We start from the raw sequence: 20,701 nt of genomic DNA on the forward strand, positions 1-20,701 counted from the left end.
TTTTGATACTAAGAAAAGAGAGAAGGATTAATTAGGGTTTTCGACCTGGATAATAATGCCTTACCTACCTACCTACACAACTATTTTAATAAATTTATAATTCAAATCAACGAAAATATTTAAAAAAATTACTATAAAAATAGATAAAAGTATTCACATTTATGGCCTCGAACTCACAAAATTTTCAAATATGAGACCTCAATTTTATCAATATTTAAATATTTCTGTCAAAATCCAAATTGGAGTGACTTTAAATTAGTTTTTCGATTTAGACTTGATTAAGTTAAATTTAAAATAACGATCGACTGCGGACTTATTATATAATTGAAGTATAATAATTAAAAAAAGTGATGGTTTTTTTTTTATAGAAAAGATGAATATTTTAATAAATTAAGGAATTAATAGGTCTAATAAACAAAAATAATGAAAAAGTAATAAAAGTGACAAGGCAAACAGGTCGCAGAATTCAAAAAGGGGATGGGATCGTACGAGAATCCCGCATTCTCCGGTCAATCCGATTTGACGTGCGGGTGGGCCCTCCGGACCCGGGTCCGAATCCCAGATGCCACGTGCGCTTCTGTCACTTGTGTCGGCTACAGCGCACCACTACCCGTTACCATTTACCCCGCTCCATTTCAATTTCATTCCCAATTAATAATCCAATAAATTCATTTTACACTTAATATTTTATATATTTTACTTTTAAAAAAAGTATAATATGCATCACTCGTCTAACTATTCAATGTATTAAATATTAAATATAGATTTTTATGAAACTGTTCGCATAAGGCTCGAAGAATTCAGTTTGAAATTCCTGACTCGTCTTTTGTAATTTTATGTGGTTCCTTTTGACCAACAGAAAAAAATAAAAGTATCAAAAAAAAAAAAAAACAAGGTGTTATAACACATAAAAGAGAACTCTTAATATTCGATTTTCAATAGAAAGCCATGAAGAAAAAAAGAAATGCTAAATGTCTTTGTATCTAATAATTAAAATATTCTTAAAATAATTACTATATTATGGATGTGTACTGGCTCCATAATGTTTTCACCTTAAGTTCGTACATTGTGCAACTTTAAAATAAGTCTTTAGTTGTCGAATCTCAACAATGTTTGTTCAATTTGACTAAATGTCGAGCTTTTGAGATATGTCGATAAATTTGATATTGTAAGCAATGCTTGAAAACTAATGATGGTATGTTGTAATTAGTTTACAAAAAGGAATAAAGTTAAGAAAATTAAATATTATTTGAAAATATTAAAAAAATAGAAAATTGAGGGTTGGGGTTGGGAGGAATGTGAAGCTTACAAAAAAGCAGGTGGTGGTGTTGGGTGAAATCCCATCTACACTTTTTCAGTCCCCCACAACAGTAACAATATGAGCGTTACCATTTTACCCTCTTGTACGCACGGCCGACAGCCGCCCGCCTCCGCTTTTCCCAACCCAATATGTTTATTTAATTTCATGTCTTTCAATGAATTGCATGCCCTACCGGCCATCTAACTTCCATCTCCAAATTTAATTACTTTTTCCTAATAAATTAACAAATCATCTAATTTAAAATGATGACTATATAATATGAATCAATATGAACATTCATCAATATAGTACTATTCCAAAATTAATATCATAGAGTTACTACAAAAACTTTCCGTATCGTAAAAGAAAGAAAATCTCATTTTCAAAGAGATCATAACATCAAGGCATTATAGTGGGTTATTGCTCTTTTATGTTTATCTTGAAAAAATTCTTACCAAATCACAACTGTATACCAAAGACACTGTGAGTATACTTCACATATAATAATTTCAGTTCTACAAAATCCAATCTGAATTAGAGTTTTCCGTCTACCTTGAGCTCTTTTATCGTTCTCATATCTTTTGATAATGAATCCCGATTTTGCAAGGGTTGATGGAGACTGTTACGACAATTTGGCGGTTGTAATAAAGCAACATGCACCAGAATTCGTAATCTATGTTGGTGAGCATCAGCACGTAATTACTAGATCCAAGTGGCAGATTTTGAGTTCAACGATGACAACTAAGCACAATGATTGTTTTCATTCCGGAACTTTACCAAAAACATTAGGCAAAAAATGACCAATAATTGACAATTGACGCATGCATTCATCACGTAACTTGACCCAAATCTTAGGCACAAAATGACCAATAATCGATCATTGACGCGGTACAAAGCTATAGAATATGAATAGATCTCCTAAATCTCTACCAAATATCCTATTTTGACACTATGAGAAGTGATATCAAAAGCATATTTCTACAATAGGAAGGCCAAAATTCTTTTAGTGTTCCTTTTGGAGCAAGTACTTTTGAGCCCTCCAAGATCCCACGATTATTTAGAGTGCTCCTACACTAGGTGACAAAATTTTATGCTCATAATTAAATACGTAACTTTACATATATTTTGTGTGTGTGTATATGCAACTCTCATGGATCTACAGTTCTCAGAGCTACTGTTACGCCATGGTCTCACGGACTCACGGTGGTTAATCCTCATTGTCACTGAGCAGAATGACAACAGTTTGAGCTACATTTTTCTGGGTGCTCAAGCTTGAAGCAGAATGGTGGGCATTGTTCCCGAGACTTGTGTCAGGAGACGGAAACATGCAAGTCATGGATACGTACTCATCTTTAGCCCCCCTTCTTTCGGAAGCTGGCATAACACTCTTGTTAGAAGCTATCACATTCCTTTCATATGCAGGACCACTACCCGCTGTACTCTTATTCTCTTCATTGGCCCAATTGGAAGCTGGTACAAGGTTTTTGTTGGAAGCTCTGCCATTCAATTCATAGGGAGAGCCTGCAGACATTCTTGGACTAATGACATTGGGCTTCTCTTGTTCCCCTACATTATTACGAGGATTGAGTTCCTGTAAAGCATCTGTTTCGTCCTTCCTCTTGGCCCAGCTATGTATTGCTTTTAGATTTCCTTCTAGAGCCTCGACCAGGACGTTCAACTCAGCAATTTCATATCTGAAGTAAAAATATTTGGTACCCCAAGCACAAGAACAGAGCTCCTTGACGTGACGCAGACAAGAATATCTATTTGGGGAACACAAACAGCTGGCAGCAGAAAGGTATAAATCATATAAGCATATGCAGCATTCCCTTTTAGTGGTGATGTCAAATTCATCCAATTCCCTCAATTGCGATAGATTGCAAAGATGTTTCCTCCTTATGCCTTCATTTCTGACACGAGACTAACCAAATAAAGAATAACTTCAAAAATTTATGCACAAAATGAAATCTAATAGATGGAAGATTAAGTATATAGGCTGTTGAGCAATCAGGAACGGCAAAAGCAATAAATGAATAAGACAAGTCAGCAGACAGAGCAATAGAACATTGTTCAAATGTAGATGCTCCAAGAACTTCATTACCATGTGTACATTCAAATGCAGTGCTGTATAAAATTAACTCTTTAAGGGTTCAGCAAATCGAGGCATACCTTGAGCACTTTTGTTAAGATCCCGTCCTTTCCGCAGACACCTTTCCATAGTTGATTATTGAAGGAGCTGTTTTTCATTGCAAAAGAGTCCCACTGTGTACTTACAGCTTCCATTGCTGCTCCTAACAGCAGTCTATCATGAGAGATTGAAGTCTTCAAACAGTATTCAGCATACAGTTCTACTATGTCCTGCCCATGAGATAACCACTCAAAAGGGGCAAAACACACTGCTTCCGAACAATTAAAGCCACAACTAAATTCCGAATGGTAAGCTCCAGGGAAGATGAGAACAAACTCCGAGTGATTCTGTACGCAACGGTATACAGGTATCCCTTCGGACATTAGCATAGAGGGTGAGAGTTGAGCAACCTGCACATAACATACAAAGGTAGACAAAAAAGTAATAATAAACATGCACTGACTTCATGTTGATGATAAAACTTCATTCAAAACACGGAGGGGAAGGGAAAAAGAATGGGAAAAAGGAGGCAGCTATAGAGTGCAAATTCATGGTCCAAATCCATAAAACCATAACTTCCCATCTCCAGTGCATTTTCAATATTCTCCACATTTTTTCAAGCCATCAACCTAATATTAAGAATATAAACTGAAAAACAGCAGCTTTGGTTGCAATTTATTTCTATATCCTGATAGTGCAGAAGATCAAAAAAATTATGACAAGATGGGATATTAAATTACTTTACCAATACCAGTCAGCATATAATCATTCTCTTATATGCGTGTGTGTATATATATAGGACCACTTACAAAAGAAGAATGTTACTCACAAGCTCATGGAGCAACTTGGGATGTTTAGACAACTGTGGAAACAGCTTTTTTGCAACTTCCACAAACTTGAAGCGATATCTTCCAGGGACACTGTACCACACTTTAGGGTCTCCCAAGTGCATATAAGATAGTGAATACAAGTCGTGTTCCTCATTTCTCTGTTTTCCAACAAGAAAAACAGTCATGCGCAGCTAAAATTTGGGAAAGAGATAAAATTATACTTTCCAGAAGAATAACAACTTATGTATTATGATGTACAACACAATCACGAAAGAAACTAACCCCTTAAAATATTCAGAGGATAATAAGAGCCCAAAACTTCAAGATATTCAAAATCTTACCCAAAACTGTGATGCAAAGCACATTCCAATGAACAATTGAGGAACTAAAATGGCAGAAGTGTTATAGCATCCGAGTGGAAGAAGAGAACCAGAGAGCTTGGGAGTATTATTCAAGTTCCACCCAGATTCCACATATCCAGAGTAATCATCCATACTCCTTGCTGGACCGCCCTTACTGGGAAACCCACTTCCCAAGGTTTGACAACCCAGGTTAGTACCACAAAGTACCTAAAGGAACAAATTCCCAAGATGAGGCAAAATAACAAGAAATATGTTGCAGTTGTTCGACAAGGTATTTGCACTTTTTTACCTCTATCTCTTCACTTGGACTCTCAACGATTCGCCAATATTCACCCTCAATTCTTGCAATTAGTGGTCCCCATTGCTCTTGGACTGCAATCACGCTTATATCAGGATCTTTAACCTTGCCATCCTCGCTAAAGTATTGCCTCTTGAAATCATCAGCATACTTTTTGAAGCTTTTCAGGGTGAGCTCAGGCCCGTTCTCAAATTCAGAAGTCACCGCAATCGACTTAGATTCCTTAGAGTCTGCTACAACTTCATTACAAGACTCAAGTCCCATGCTAGCTGCAACTTTTGACATTTCATCTGCCATCTTCTCATTGAACCTAGATAATCTTCTCTTCAAATACAAATTTCCCAATCCATGAACTTTTTGAATGTGAGTTTTAAATTTTGAAGCTTCCCATGTCGTTTTATCTTGAAGAACACATGGAGGTCTCCAGGATGGAGGAGGAACAATGCGGCAGATTCCATATCTCTCTGCTTTTGAGTATATCTTTGCTATGTATTTCAGAGTGTCCTTGAACTCCTGCCATAAAATTTGAGCTCATGCAGATAGCCAATATCTACCAGCCAAAGCATTTCCTGTTGAACAGAATGCAATGGTTGATAAGGACAAGGAAGCGAAAGTGGATACAGTAGAGAATACCTCTTCAGTGGGTCGGAATATCGGAGCATCATCAAGTGCAGGCAAGCATGCCTCTTCAGGATGCCACCTAGCAGTGACCTACAAGATAGTTCTCCCACACGGTTTATCACCAGACAAACTTATTCCAAACAACAACAATTATTTATTAATGAAACAGTAGGGAGAGAGGGAGTGAGGGAGGAAGAGAGGGACCTTCACGCAATCATTGCAATTTGCGCATCCCCGGATCACCCCTTTTGGAAGGAAAGCACTAATTGGATCTTTCTGGGAACAGAGGACTTGAATGTCAGCCACTAGAAAGGACCCATCTAAAAGGGACTCTTTACCATTTCCATTCACCCAAGGAAGAAAAAAAAAGGAAGAGAAAAAAGAAACAAAAGCAGATGAAAATGCCAAACTGCATGCAACAGTAGCTGAAAATTTCTGGAAACTTCCGCTACTGGAAAATGAAACAACCCCCATTCTAAATGCATTAACAAAGAGTAACCACTTTGCCAGATAACCAACTACAGTTGGCTAGCAGAGAAAGTAACTTTGCGCGTCATTGTACAGACGCAAATGCTCCAGAAATCACCTGACTGTATATTATATACTACCTAACAAAGAGTAAGCTAAACTCAAAAGCAGACGACAAAATAAACCACTTAGTGATAAACCGCAACAGTTTGAAGATATCTAATAGTTTAATTGCCCCATAACTAGCCTCTATCTTATAGGACATATCTCATACTAATTCAATGACCGGTCTGGTTATGTTCCTTTACTTTTAATCTTCACTTTCTGGCTACATTTCGGAATTCCAACATGCAATCACAGAGTTTCCAAGAGGTCAAATCCTCATGTTCTAATAAAGTATCAGACACGTGAGTGGTACGCGTAACTCAATTTTTGATGTGTCTCCACATCATAGCAAGTGGGAATTGAAATACTTCTATGTGTACATCAGGCAATATATACATCTTGTCTAACAGTAAACCACGAGAAAACAAATTAGCCGACTGTGTTCTCTCGCTAAATCTATAATTTCTGAAGTTTCTTGCCTTACCGTCTAATCTGTAAATTCTTTGTTAGTCCACTGCCTAACATAACCAAAAAGACATTTAACGTATTTTTGTCTACAGATTGAAAATAGTGACACCCATGGAGGAATTTGGAAAAGAAGAGAAAACAACACAACAGCTGAAGAAGGAAGAGAAAGACCATTTCAACTTCAGTCTCTTCACAGTCATATTTTTGTGGAACTTGATCGTGACAAATCCAAGGTTTCTGTGTGAATGAGGTCTTGAGCTTTTCAATGTCAACATTGCTAAGAGGACCACTTATTAACACTGATCTAGACTCCCCAGCTACAGCCATGGGATCAGCAGCCTCCTGATCAGTCACCTTCCTCTTCAATGTAAAGGATGTTAGTGACACAAATCCAGGTGGAACTGAGAGGTTTTCTTCAGTGTTGTCTGTAACATAGCTTATAGATCGCTTTGTCCCCATCACTTCTATAAAGTGGAGGGAAAAAAATCACATTGATGAAGAACTGTGATCCAAAAGCTCATCAGGGAAACAAATAACCAGAAGGGGCATACACTTGAAAAATGATGGAGCACTTGTACCACTTCACCTAGTTGTCCATTAACTATACAGAAAACTATCTGCAATAAGCCAGAGAAAAATAGAAAAGAATAGAATATATTAACCATCGTATTCATATGGCTCATAATGAAAACAGAATTCAGAAACAGAAAAGGAGAAATGCAAAAGCAACATAATGTGTATTGAGCAGTTTGAAGCCATATGAAACACTAACAGACATCTGTTGAATACCCATAGCTAACAAAACAAAGCAAATCACTTCAAAAATAACATGGAAAAGATTTTAGGCAACTGATGAATTCAGCCAAAATCTTCTCACATCTTTTCCCGCAAAATAATTCCCCAATAGCTACAACATGTAAGAGGTCAAAGGCCAATAACTTGCACTCGCGACCTCTGAAAACATTCCACATTCACAATGCAAAACTTTGACGTATTCTAACTAAACACCTCCATTCTTACACTTAAACGGTTCAGAAACACAGAAAGATCAAATTCAATCATATATCAAACGAACTCTACCAAACATTTAATGTAGCTATAAAGTAAATAAATTTCCATTTCCAGCGCCTAATTCCACCAACTGACGCCAAAATTTTCCAGTTTAGCTATATAACTCCCAACATTAAACCCGCAATTAATTCGATTTTCTCAAATACGTGAATAACTAAGATCATAATCATATCTATCATTATGAACTTCACATCCGTAAACAACAAGTTCAATGCACGAACTCACGCGCAACGGCTACAGTTCACCGACTATGAAAACGACCTCAAATTTCAAAAAAAAAAAAAAAAAAGGCAAGGTACAAACTGAATTAGATTAAAGGAAATTCATACCGAGAATAAAAATAAGCGTGATAACCTTCCAATTGGGAAACAGGAAATTCTGGTGAAAGAGGGAAAAACTAGGGCTATGTTTGTATTTCGAATTTCCAACCAACTCTGGGAAACCCTTTTACTCAACTTTGGACTATAGAAACGAAACCGCCTCATCTTTTTTCTATTTTCTATAATTATTTGTTTTCCCCCCGGAAAACCGTTTCCTCTTTTTTCTATTTAATGATAATAATTAATTTTATATTTCCTCTTCGTCGAATATTTCTCTCCCTCTCTCTCTCTATATATATATACAATTGACTAAAATTCAATATAGCAATTCTTCTCGTACATGCCATTCATTATTTATTTATTTATTTATTTCGATGATAAGGTTGAGAATCTAAATAAGGACATGCAAAATAGCTAAATATTTAGTTTTCTTTTTAATGTAATTTTGAATCAACCAACATATTATTGTTCCAGTAGTACGTAATACATTAATATTTTTAAATTAATTTACAAATTCAAAGTAAACAAAAGAAACAACATACTACTATTAGAAAAAGTCGACTAAATAATACCTATATTTGTTGGACTCGAACTCAAAAAATTGTGAGATTTATATGCTATTGCATTGAACTACACACAACCACTTCTTTAGAAAATAGTCAAATATAAGAAATTTTTAATTCAAATTCAATTAGATTCAACCTAATCATATAATAAATATATTATTAATTTAATCAACTTCGATGAAACCCGACTCGGATCAGTCAAACATAAACCTTTATTTTGGAATATGCTTCTCTCCAACATTATTATAGGAAACGAAAAATGAAAAGACCGAAGTGATCGAACTCATTTCATATCCTTTCTTGTCTTGCATATATATTCCCTACCAAAAATACAAGTTATATACAATTATTAATTATTAATCAATGTATAATAATTTATTTTTAATCTATATACAAACCATGTCATGGGATAATGAATGGATCTTTTTATTCGAAAAAATAATAAAACATAGCAAAAAAACTAAACAAAATCCCGCAAAGTTTTATATATATAATATAAACCCTAATTAACTATCGAATATATACCACCTAAACAATTTCTTTTGAAATATTCAAACACTTTATCACCTAGCTATCACATGAATTCTCACATGCAATTCCACATATACATACATATACACCAAATTAATAAAACGATGATGATCAAGCCCACAAATCCCAAGATCACGAAGGAAACCCTAGTTGTTACATATCATGATGATGATCATCATCAAACCCCATATCTTCAAGACTGGAAGGCACACCATTGGAGGCATCGAAATCGAACAAGAAGCCGTAGTCATCCTCACACTTAGCCTCAAGAACCATCCTGTTTTGAGCTGGCTGCATGCAGTCGTGGAGGTAGGCGGCCGGGTGGTCGAGGGGGGACGACGTCAGGCCGAGGGAGGTGCTGGGGTTTTGGGTGTGGAAAAAAGAAGTGATGATGTTTTGATAGGCATGTTGGATGTCGTTGTTTGTGGGGGAAGCAGCCAAATTGGGGGAAGTGGCAACAGCTGTGGAATCAGCGTACAGATCGGTGCTGTGTGGGATGATCGATGATTCTTTGCTGTTCTGATGATGATGATGATCACTTGATGATGATGATCTGGATTTGTGAAATACTCTGCATAGTACCCAGTCTTCCTGTCAATGTTGTCATCACAAATTGATCATCAGCCTTGGATTTAAGTGCATGTGTTTGTACAGTTGATAGCTTGCTAGCTAGTTGTAATATTATTATTTTTTGTTTCTATTCTTACAACATAATTAATTTGCAAAAAATATGGTTTAGTAGTGTAAGTATGGCAGTAACAATTCTAGTCTCGACCAAAACCATTTTGGCAATATTGGTCCAAACATCTTAGTAATTTAATTCCACTCATTTTTGTCACTACTGTGGGAAATTTTTAAAATTATTGTGAAGAAAATTACTAAAGTAGATTCGTAAAAGATTGAAATTATAATTTTTTCCAAAGTCAGAGAGCGAAAATAGGGACCAGAATGGCAAGAATTAATTTCAAGAATATTTGCTCTAGTAAAAATATATGTACATAGCAATAAATAATTGTTAGAATCTTTTATTATAAATTGATACTTTATCTTATATTTCACTTTACATATATATACACCTGATCATGATATCACGTGTGTGTATGTATATATATAATAAAATATATATTAATATTTCTTAAAATCCGCGATACTTAAGGTTAATTAAGAGGGTTTTCATGTCTGAGAATATTGTTTGTGTGTGTATACAAAGATGATTAGGAGCCCACAGAAACGGGAATTAAGGCATGTGAAAGAGTTCATTGTATGAGACATGAAAAAGGATATGGACAGAATATTTTCCAGTTTCAACGGAGTTTCGTTCAAGTTTCTTACAACATCATTTATAATTACGATAACTTTAAAAATGTCCTTAATTTTCTTCAACATCACATGATATCTTTTCTTCCTCTTTTTTCCTAATCAAGATAATTAGCATAATTCTCTAGCCATAATTTGATCAAATTAACATTAAATCAAACCTTAAAGGAAGAAGACAAGGAGAACTGTGATAGGACTCAGCAGTTACCAACCTTAGGAGGCACGTTAGGGTTCTCGAGTCGGAACTCGTGCATGATCCACCCCGTCTTGATCCCGTTAGGAGCTCTATTCTTGTAAAAAACCAAAGTCTTTCTCATTCCAACCACCGCCCGGCTCCTAGGGTCGAGCACTGCCCGATCTTTGCCCGTCGCCTTCCAGTAGCCCGACGTCGTAGCCCTATTCGTCCTGAACCCCGTTGCATACTTCCGGTCACGGAAGCTAAAGAAGTACCACTCGTTCGAGTTCAGCTTCGCCACATCTATTGGATAATTAAAGTTTTCACTATAAACAATTAGCAAAGTTTTCACATATAATAACAAAATCAAAATTATTGTCACTTAGTTATATTATTTTTTGTTATAGTATGTTATGACTCGATAATTAAAATAAATGAATGAATGTATGTTAAGTTGGCACGAAAAAATTAAATTACGTATAGGTGAAGGCAAAGGTGATATATATGTAACACATACTTAAAAAACAATACTTGTATGTGATCACACATATATGTTCATTGCATGTATGACAATTTCTGCTAAAGTGACAAAAAAGTTGGTTATAAGTCACAAAATTAAGATTCTCATCGAGGGATGTTTGTGGCATTCACAAAGGATTCATATGAAAGAAAGGAAAATTGTCTCAGCCTTGTCTACATATGTAAGAGAGAGAGAGAGATGAGAAACTAAAGTTGTAATTCTATGGTAGGAAGTCTATGTCACACTTCTTGTCTTCACCCATGATTCAGTACAATTAATTACTTGAAGAATTATCATCGTCCTTCATCCTTAAATATTTGTCCTAAATTAGTTTTTGGTGATCATTCATACATAGGGAGAGAGCGAACAAAACGATAAAAGACAATCAAATATTCCTCTTTGTAGTAGTTTATCATGCATGATGAAATGCGGTTTCTGTTCATATCTCTATCATATATATTTATTTTATGTCGTATATATACGTAACGTGGATAAATCTATATATTTAAAAAATATATTTTATATTATACTAAGTATATTTCGAGATGGAATATCAATTTATAAGATTAAATTTTTATCTCTTTTTGGACGTAAAATCAAGATTCATTTGAATCTATGAGATATTATATTTGTTTACACGATAATGGTATTACACTTGTCAGATAATTAGTTTTGATCAGACCAAACTCAATCGATGGGGATAGAATTTCCTATGAAAAAGGCGTAAATTAAAAAATGGCTCCACCCTTTATTCTTGAAGGAAAAGAGAAGGGGCTTTCTGAATTCCGTCACACTTTAAGGCAAAAATATGCATGGCTAAAGCAAAAGACACATGCATAGAAGCACATAAGTCAATCAAAATTTCAGTTCTGTCCCCTGAAAGAAACAAGACAACAACAGATTCACCTTTTTTTCTTCACAAACACAACCCTTTCTTAATTTCTTATTATTATTTTTTTTTATGTAAAAACAAGAACCAATGCCTTAAACTTTCCTTTTCTTCGAACAAATCTTGTTCAAGATTATCTTCTTCTCCATATTGTCTGTCTGCTCCACACATACACACACTCACGCACCTAAATTCAGCTGGTTTATACAAATTATTGCATCATCAATTTGACCATATTGACAGAAGTAATATTAATGACTGGTCTGAATTAAGATAAATACAGTTCATGCTCATACAACCCAGCTCATAAACCAAGAATTCTAGCACGCACGCACACACACACACACACACACACATATATATATATATATATAAACCAACATTCACATGCCATTTGTCATTCATAAAAAACTTTGCAACAAAACAAGACAAAGATTAACACCCCCCCCCCAACCCCCCCCCCCCCCGCGGGGGGGGGGGGGGGGGGGGGGGGGGGGGGTGTTTTGAGAAGATGAGAACCTACCAGGGAGCTGCCATGGCTCACATGTATGAAGATCGATCTCAACCAAAGTACCCCTATGGACTTGTTCATTAGCAATCTTCTTGTACAGATAATGGCAAACCAACTCGTCATCGCTCGGATAAAACCTGAAACCTGGTGGCAGTGTTTCTCCGATTTCCCTCAGACCCATTTTCCCACAATTCAAATATCACCAACTATACTAATTAGTCTATAGAAGGATGCTCATCTCACAAAATCTCTACCTTTTTCTTGGGTGGGGTGGGGTGGGGTGGGTGGTATAAGATTAATTACAGGAGAAAGTCATGCATATTTATATATAGAGATACGATAACTGACAAGTGCCTTGCCCAACTTGCGCTTTCTTTACATTATTCTAGCAACTTATATATTCTTGTGTAGTTAGTTATAGTTACATATATATATACACATTTATATCTATATAATAGTGTGTGTGTGTGTGTGTGAGGGAAGTTTCAAGAAAAACCTAAGTCAGAAGAAATGTTTATGTGGGCTTTAGGGTACTGCAATAAAGCAGTAATAACCAATTAAGTTAATCACGTAGTAAACTATAATACACTCGTTATGTGACTGGTCACTTTCTCTTAAATTGTACATCAATCACAATCCGATTTGAATTAGAATTTTCCACATTCAAAATACAAATGCAAAGTGTATAAAGAAAACATCAGATATTTTATTTAGAAAAAAAAATTTATACACATTATGATGTGTATATATTAAATACAGTAGAAAATGAAATATGATTTGAAACAGAAAATCTGATAGGAATAAAATCCAAATCCCACAAGAGGATATATAGAACCTCCAAACTACTACTTTTAACTATATGCCTATTCAAATATCTGTAACTTGTGCATTTTCTGACCCTTTTTAGGTGCTTGTGTAAATAAATACAAACACTAGCAGACAAATTAATCAAATTATTTGTTTTTCCTTTAACTTATTCAGTGTATGTGTATATATATATATAATCCCTTAATTCTCGCGAGAAAAACAACACTTAATTATTTTCAGACAGAAATTCGCAACGGCAAAATATTCGCGACAGATTTTGAGATGGTCTTTTTTTGACAATAATAGGTAGGAATTAAGTTGCGAGTTATCAGCGATAAAAGTTAATTTAATTTAGACACGGAATTCATTAATTTACAATCATTCTACCTATGATAATTTGATCAACTCCCAAGATAAATCGCGTTTGTTTCTTCAACAATTACTCTGATGATTTAACAGATGTGACCATATCGAGATATATCTGATTTTAACATGAAAGATTGACCATGTACATTATACATGTACATAAATATATTTTGAAATAATCGAATACGATGAATAATTTGGTATATATCAATTAGGTGTTTGTACCCATCGATCATGATATATGATTGAATAAATACACATATTATATTTAAATCAACATATATATGTTGCAAAAAATAGTAAGTAGGTTAAAATAGGGCAAACAAAGGCAGAGGGTTTCTTCAAAATGTATCAACACACACATAAATCACAAATTATATCAATAAAAATTAGCATACTAGCTAGCAAGTCCTCGATCGATGGGTCCATCACATGTCACTAGACGAACTCGGTTCATAAAAATCGACTTCTAATTATTTATAAATTATTGGTTCGTAGGGATTTCTTTTTTTTTTAAATAAAAATAAAATTATTGGAAGGGATTATACATATATATATATATATATATTATTGGTGTACGTGATGTCCTCTCATCAGGGACATCCAATAGATCTAGGACTTTAACTTGAAGTGATGATAAACAATTGAAGACAAGGCATTCTGACGTAGATTGCTAATCATGCAATTCCAAAAATCATCCCTGTCCAATCTTTATAATCATCCCCAAGCAGAAGAATTTTAGATCGACGCAAAGTTATATATATATAATGTGGACCCCTCGCTATTTTTTTTCCGATATTGAACCTTCCAGTGACGAAGGACATCAAATCCTAGTCCAATAATTCTTAAATAATATATAAATTCCTAGAGTATATATATATATATATATATATATATATTGGCTTAAATGTATTTTGATTTCTGTAAATTAGGCTATTATTTGACGTGTCTGTCCTTTAACTTTATAGAGTAGCATTATGCACGATTTCAGTCCTTTTCTCCAATGGGGTTCACCCGTACATCCCGCTGGGAAAATAAATGTGCATCCCAGCAACATGACTTTTTAGAATTGGGAGTTCTATTGGCTCATTTTTGTCTTTTAATTTTCTAGAGTAGCGTTTTGGTCTTGCATTTCTTTTAATTTTTCTGATTCCAATCTATTTTTTTTTTGTCGGAGTTCACCATTCTTTGCTGTGGAAGTGCAGTAATTACTCCAACGAAAAAAGAAAGAACTGAAATTGCGAAAACCTATTTTAAGAAATTTTTGAATCAAAATGCTATACGAAAATGACAGATAACTTGTTTAAGTTATGGGACCAAAAATGCATTAAACGCTATATACATGGGGGAGAAAAGAAACACGTACTAGATTATCTATATATTTAGAAATGGTAAGTCGAATAATAGTGGCATGCGCAGGGTAGAAGAGAAAATATTTTCAATAATTGTATGTAAAAATAATAATAATCATTTTTGGAAAGATTAGAGTAATAATAAGAACATCAAAGACAAAATTATAGTTGTCATAGGATGTATCATTTAATGACAATAATTAGGTGTCCCGTATGAGACACAGATCATGACATGAATGGGACCGTCCTAATTGTATCTCTCTGATGATCACCCTCCAAAATAATTAGTTTACAACGTGTGATTAATTATATTACAACATATACATATATATATGATCGGAAGTGACTGCCTTTTGGAATTATATAACAGCAGATAATTCACATTTTAATATATATTCTAACAATTATATATATTATATAATGTAATGGATATCACTCACCAAAAAAATAAAAAAATCCTGCACTAAGGGCAAAACGGACATTTTCAGTGGGGTCCGCATGTAAGGTCACGGGTCAGGTTGATCGTACTCGCCCCGCTCATGAAACCCCCAAATCCGACCCGATACACCAGGAAGGAGTATACACCGTACGATTAGAGCTGGGAGAATCCCAGACAAAGACACGTGGTTTAATCTATAGTATCAAATTGGATCCTATAAATACTTCAGATACGATTCATTCGAGGTAACTACCATTTATTATTTTTTGCCGTTTACCTATTGATCGCATATTTCTATCTCGATCGGAACTAATTTCAAGATCGGAGGGTCTTAGTCGGGGACGAATCCGACAAGCTTAACGTATGTGTTTCAATCCTCAGAGTCCATCATAAATTTGGGAAAATTACATGGCAAGATCGAAGTCATTCGTCGAGGTCGTATATTTCAAGCCGAATCATAATGGTCCCAAACTATATATGAATAAAGGCAAAAAACATATAATTATTGTTTGGACTATTTATACACTATTAATATAATTTAATCTTGAGAAAAAACCATCGAAAATGATATCTAGCTATCTATCTATATATATATAAAGCAAAGATTAAAGAACCGACACCGATTAATTGGTAGTTGAGTTTGAGGCATGCAATTAAATAATTAAAATGATATGCATAATTTTTTTCCCTCTAGAGGAAATCATCGGTAGATATATGATTTTGCTCATTAACATGTCCACAAATTAAATTATCGTACCATTGCAATATAATTATAAGCTACGTACATATATAGGTAGAAAGAATTTGAGATATATGGTGAATTAATATATATTTATATATATATATATGTGTGTGTGTGTGTGTGGCGACGGTGTTTGTGACTATTATTACATCATGTGACAAACAACTCGACTACGTACTTCTAATTCCTTACTAATGTTTTGAACAACTTTTTCGCCCAACCTCCTTATATTAATTCATGACAAACTTATAATCTGTTTTGTTGCCAAAAGAAAAGCTAAAAGTAGGGTTTTAATTGAAACGGACCCCCACCCCCACCCCACCTAACCTCAAAGAAAAAAAGAAAATGATCTAAATTAAAATTGTTGAGAAATTAAAGGTTTAATTAATTAGCATGTATGGGAATTAGTTATTTGGCCCTGGAATAATTTTTGGTAAAAAAAATGTTATTACATACCACTCTCTATTTAAGGTATAGTCTTATCCAATTTGAATCTTTATTTTTTCCTATAAATATATATTTGTGTTCATATATAGTCCAATTATTCATGTATTTTGAATTAACATGCCAAAATTCCAAGACAAGACTAAAAGTCACCTAATGCAATGGGATTGAATTCAAAAGAGAATCTACCCCATATGTGTCAAGGTATATGCCAACAAACATAATTACAAATTAGAAAATCTTGAATTATGCCATCATCATCATCATATATATATATTATAAATATTCTTGTATCTAATTTATAAAACTCAACTTTCAAAGATGAGTTTTTTCTTAAAAAAATTAATCATCGATCTAGGATTACAGCACTAGATAATACGTACGAATAAATTATTGGTCTAGTGGTAAGTGCGTGAGCTCAACCCTAAAACGGATTTTTAGCAATGAAAGGATTTGAATTTGTAGAATCACACTTATCGAGAGGGATTTAACTCTTTCGTTCCCGTCTCAAACAGAATAATTAGTTTTATCTTCAATATGGGATGATGAGAACACTTGTGATATATAAAATATATATATATATATATATATTACAAGAATTAATAATATGGCATCACTTTCATCAAATCCACTTTTAAGAAACAATAATTATTTAAAAAAAATTCAAAATTCCTTTAATCAAATCCTAAAACTCCAATATAACTTAATCTTGATAATTGGCCCAAAGGAAAAACGGAAAAATTTCACGAGAATATAAAATATGTAATTAATTAAATATATTTATATACTAGCTAGAATATCGAGATATATATATATATTTATTTTTCAAAAACCAATATTGCTTCTGATGTGAAATGTTGGTACACGTCATCAAAACCTGACATTAATTATTAATCCCTGAAAAACCCAATTCCTAACTGATGAGGAAGATTAATCCAAGATATGTATGGATAGAAAATATATACCTAGAGATAGTTATGGAAATATTTAGGGTTAGGGTTCATGTTATGATCATGCAGCATAGTGATTTCTTGGGAGGTTAGGTGGGGTTGGGGTGGGGGTGTTGATGTTGGTGAAAGAGTGACGGCTTCATATTCTTCTTATCTTTGGATTAGAGCCAATAATTATTTTGTGCTAATTTTCAAACTGTCCATTCAGATTATTCACTTCCATAAGTCATGGCCCCAAAATGGGGACACTATGGATGGACCCTTTACTTGTCAACATCTCTTTCTCATCATTTCTTTCTACCCAATCCCTAATTGATACCTAAACTACTTCTATCATCATATATATATATATATATATATACTTAATTATTGTATCCCTTCTCATTAATTTTCACTTTTAGTTCATCTCATAATAATAATTTTCAATCTTACAAAATTTTCAATTTGACTTTTATCAAATATCTCTTTCTTTATTATCGTGAATTAATATTTTAATGTAACGACATTATCGGAATATACGATGAACAAAAAAAATCCACATACACAGATTAACGCCTTAGCAATGGATGGAGTGAACATGTAGCCACAAAAGTGATCTTAGCTTTTCTACAAGCCTAATTTAGTCTATTAGATTACGAACGTGTCTTTCTCTTCATCAACAATTGATCACTATAATATGATGAATCTTGCTCTAATTGTTTTTCCAGACCACGAATGCGCCTTTCTCGGTTAATTTGATGGGTCGTTAATAAAGGGAGTCCACTAATTTATAAGACATCAGCCTTAACCATTAAGACTTTATTTTTTAACATATATATAATTATAAAAAAAATAATTTTAATTTGCCAGCTTAGATATCATGTATATATATGTGCATTATTGATCACAAGTGTGAAGAAATATTTTATGATGCATAGATCATATACATCATTAGGGATGTAGGAGTTTGCCATATACGTGTCTTAACTATTCAAAGATAATGTGTAATTACGTATACTCCAAGAATAAATATTTGGCAAAGCGTTCAAAATAATTAATCTTTAAAATCATAGATTTTCTTGAAACTACGATACATTAGGAAAATGGGTTTTCAAGCACGTTCCTCACTTATATTCAAATTCAAAAAAAAAATTACAAATTTAAAAAAAAATATATAAAATATAAAAAATTACAATTAACGTCCAACAAATTATATATCATTTTTTATGATTTTGATCTTATTGTTTTGAAAATAAATTTCGTTATATACATAATAGAGCAGGTGCTCCCTCTATTAAACCGCTGATCAGTTACTCAGCAAAATTTGTGGGATTAATATTATAATTTTTTGTGACTTATGAAATCACGTTTCATGAATAGTAAAATAATAGGAACATAATCACAAAGAGAATAAATTATAATTTTTTCAATAAACCCTAAAAACATTCATGTAGATGTTAATAAGTGTAATAGGGATAATTGTCACATATGTAATTTAATCCTATCATATATTTTTTTTCCCCTAAAGATGTAGGAATCTGGATCGTGTCAACATAATACGTCTTGTCAAGTTCTTGCAAAAAGTAACATTTGATGTTCCCAAATGACGAGATTGCATTTTAATATTTAATTTTACTTTTTATCTTAATTATTTTAATTGTCAGAGCTGTGGCAATTTTTGCACTATGGTCAACAAATGAAATTCGATTTTGCTGCGGGTTTTAAAATTAAAAATTTAAAACCATGTTCGAAAATCCGTCAGCTGGTACCAAAATCATTGCATTGTGCCAACTGGACATATACATGTAATAATTTGAAGTCATGGCCGCAAGAAATTATAAGCTAATTTTTTAAAAGGGTTTCTGGGTGTGTGATTTAATTCAAATGTGTTGAATAATTAAATACACTATAAAAAATTAATTTTTTTTTACATTATAAATTACTTCGATTTAAGATCATACTAGACGAAAACTATTTATCATGGTCAAATAAAATTAATGTGGAATTTAAATTTTGACTACGATTAATTAATATATATCATGATTGAAGCAATATGGCCAAAATATTCACCATGGCTTTTAACTATGGTTAAATTTTTGGCCTCGTAGAAACAAATGACTAGCAACTGTTGTATAGTTGTGGTTAATTAAAAACTCGACACAATTTTGTACTTTTTTTTTCTAATGATAATTAATTATATAGATTTTATCTTTTTAAAGAATAAAAGGTATGTGACAATAATCTATATATTGTACACAATACATAAATTAAAACATTGAATGTTGCATGAATTTAATAGAAAAGGGAAAAAGGAAATTGTCGTCCTATAATATTTGTTTGAATTTATTTTGGTCCTTTATCTTTGGCAATATTAGATTTAGTCCTTTATCTATCAATTTTACGTAGATTTGGTCATTTAGCCTAATTTATGAATCTTTTGCCCTTTTGATGGTAAAGGCTAATAGTCCATCCTAATACTCTAAGTGTAATATAAACAAATATTTCTTTAATAAATCTAAACTCTTGTACCATTCTAAGCGAACATTAGTTACGATATGCAAAATGAATGGACATATATATGGACTAAAATTATTTTTGAAAAGCTGTATAGGGGTAAAAAATTTTGAAATTGGGTCAAAAGATTACAGTTAAGCAATTTTGAAAGTTATCGGATTAAAACTAAAATGAATAAATTTAAAAAATTAAAATTAATAACAGACAAATTTAAAAAAATCAAAATAAATAATTTTTGCATCGAAATTTATTTGAAATTGAGAAGTTTTGAAGAGGATATTTGGGAATGTAATGAAAATTTCGTATTGTATAGAATTAAAGTACTAAAACTGAAGAAGATATTGTGGCTGACATTTATTTTTATGAAGATAAAAACTACTGCAAATTAATGTCAAATTATATTTTGAGTTGTATTTAATATTAAATGTACATATATATATATATGTAATAATTCATAATGGATATATAATCTTTATTTAAACCCACAAAAATTGGATTATAAAATATCTAGGGTTAAATGCAATTTACCCTGTCATATATATGTAAAACGGGTAAAAAACACTCTGTAAAAAAAGAATTAATAAATTACTCTCGGTATTTTAAAAAATAAAGAAAATTACTCCACTCG

General features: G+C 33.1%; 2 protein-coding genes across 7 annotated transcripts; both read right to left on the reverse strand.

The window, feature by feature from the left end:
- Positions 2,164-8,151, reverse strand: LOC105163425 (putative lysine-specific demethylase JMJ16). Of its 6 annotated transcripts, none has more exons than XM_011081757.2 (10): positions 7,981-8,119; positions 7,132-7,197; positions 6,752-7,041; positions 5,744-5,815; positions 5,552-5,629; positions 4,910-5,431; positions 4,600-4,827; positions 4,258-4,416; positions 3,470-3,838; positions 2,164-3,221 (listed from the first exon to the last, which is right to left on the reverse strand). In XM_011081757.2, exons 3-10 carry the CDS (start codon positions 7,037-7,039, stop codon positions 2,508-2,510), a joined length of 2,430 nt encoding a protein of 809 aa, XP_011080059.1. In that variant the 5' UTR covers positions 7,040-7,041; positions 7,132-7,197; positions 7,981-8,119; the 3' UTR covers positions 2,164-2,507. The 6 variants fall into 6 exon arrangements, with proteins under 6 accessions (XP_011080059.1, XP_011080057.1, XP_011080056.1 ...); XM_011081755.2 differs by having other exon boundaries at positions 6,752-7,044; XM_011081754.2 differs by having other exon boundaries at positions 6,752-7,197.
- Positions 9,007-12,837, reverse strand: LOC105163427 (protein CUP-SHAPED COTYLEDON 3). Its single transcript, XM_011081760.2, has 3 exons — positions 12,493-12,837; positions 10,598-10,863; positions 9,007-9,659 (listed from the first exon to the last, which is right to left on the reverse strand). Exons 1-3 carry the CDS (start codon positions 12,659-12,661, stop codon positions 9,222-9,224), a joined length of 873 nt encoding a protein of 290 aa, XP_011080062.1. The 5' UTR covers positions 12,662-12,837; the 3' UTR covers positions 9,007-9,221.

Source organism: Sesamum indicum, linkage group LG6 (assembly GCF_000512975.1).
Source record: "Sesamum indicum cultivar Zhongzhi No. 13 linkage group LG6, S_indicum_v1.0, whole genome shotgun sequence".
NCBI classification, from domain to species: Eukaryota; Viridiplantae; Streptophyta; class Magnoliopsida; order Lamiales; family Pedaliaceae; genus Sesamum; species Sesamum indicum.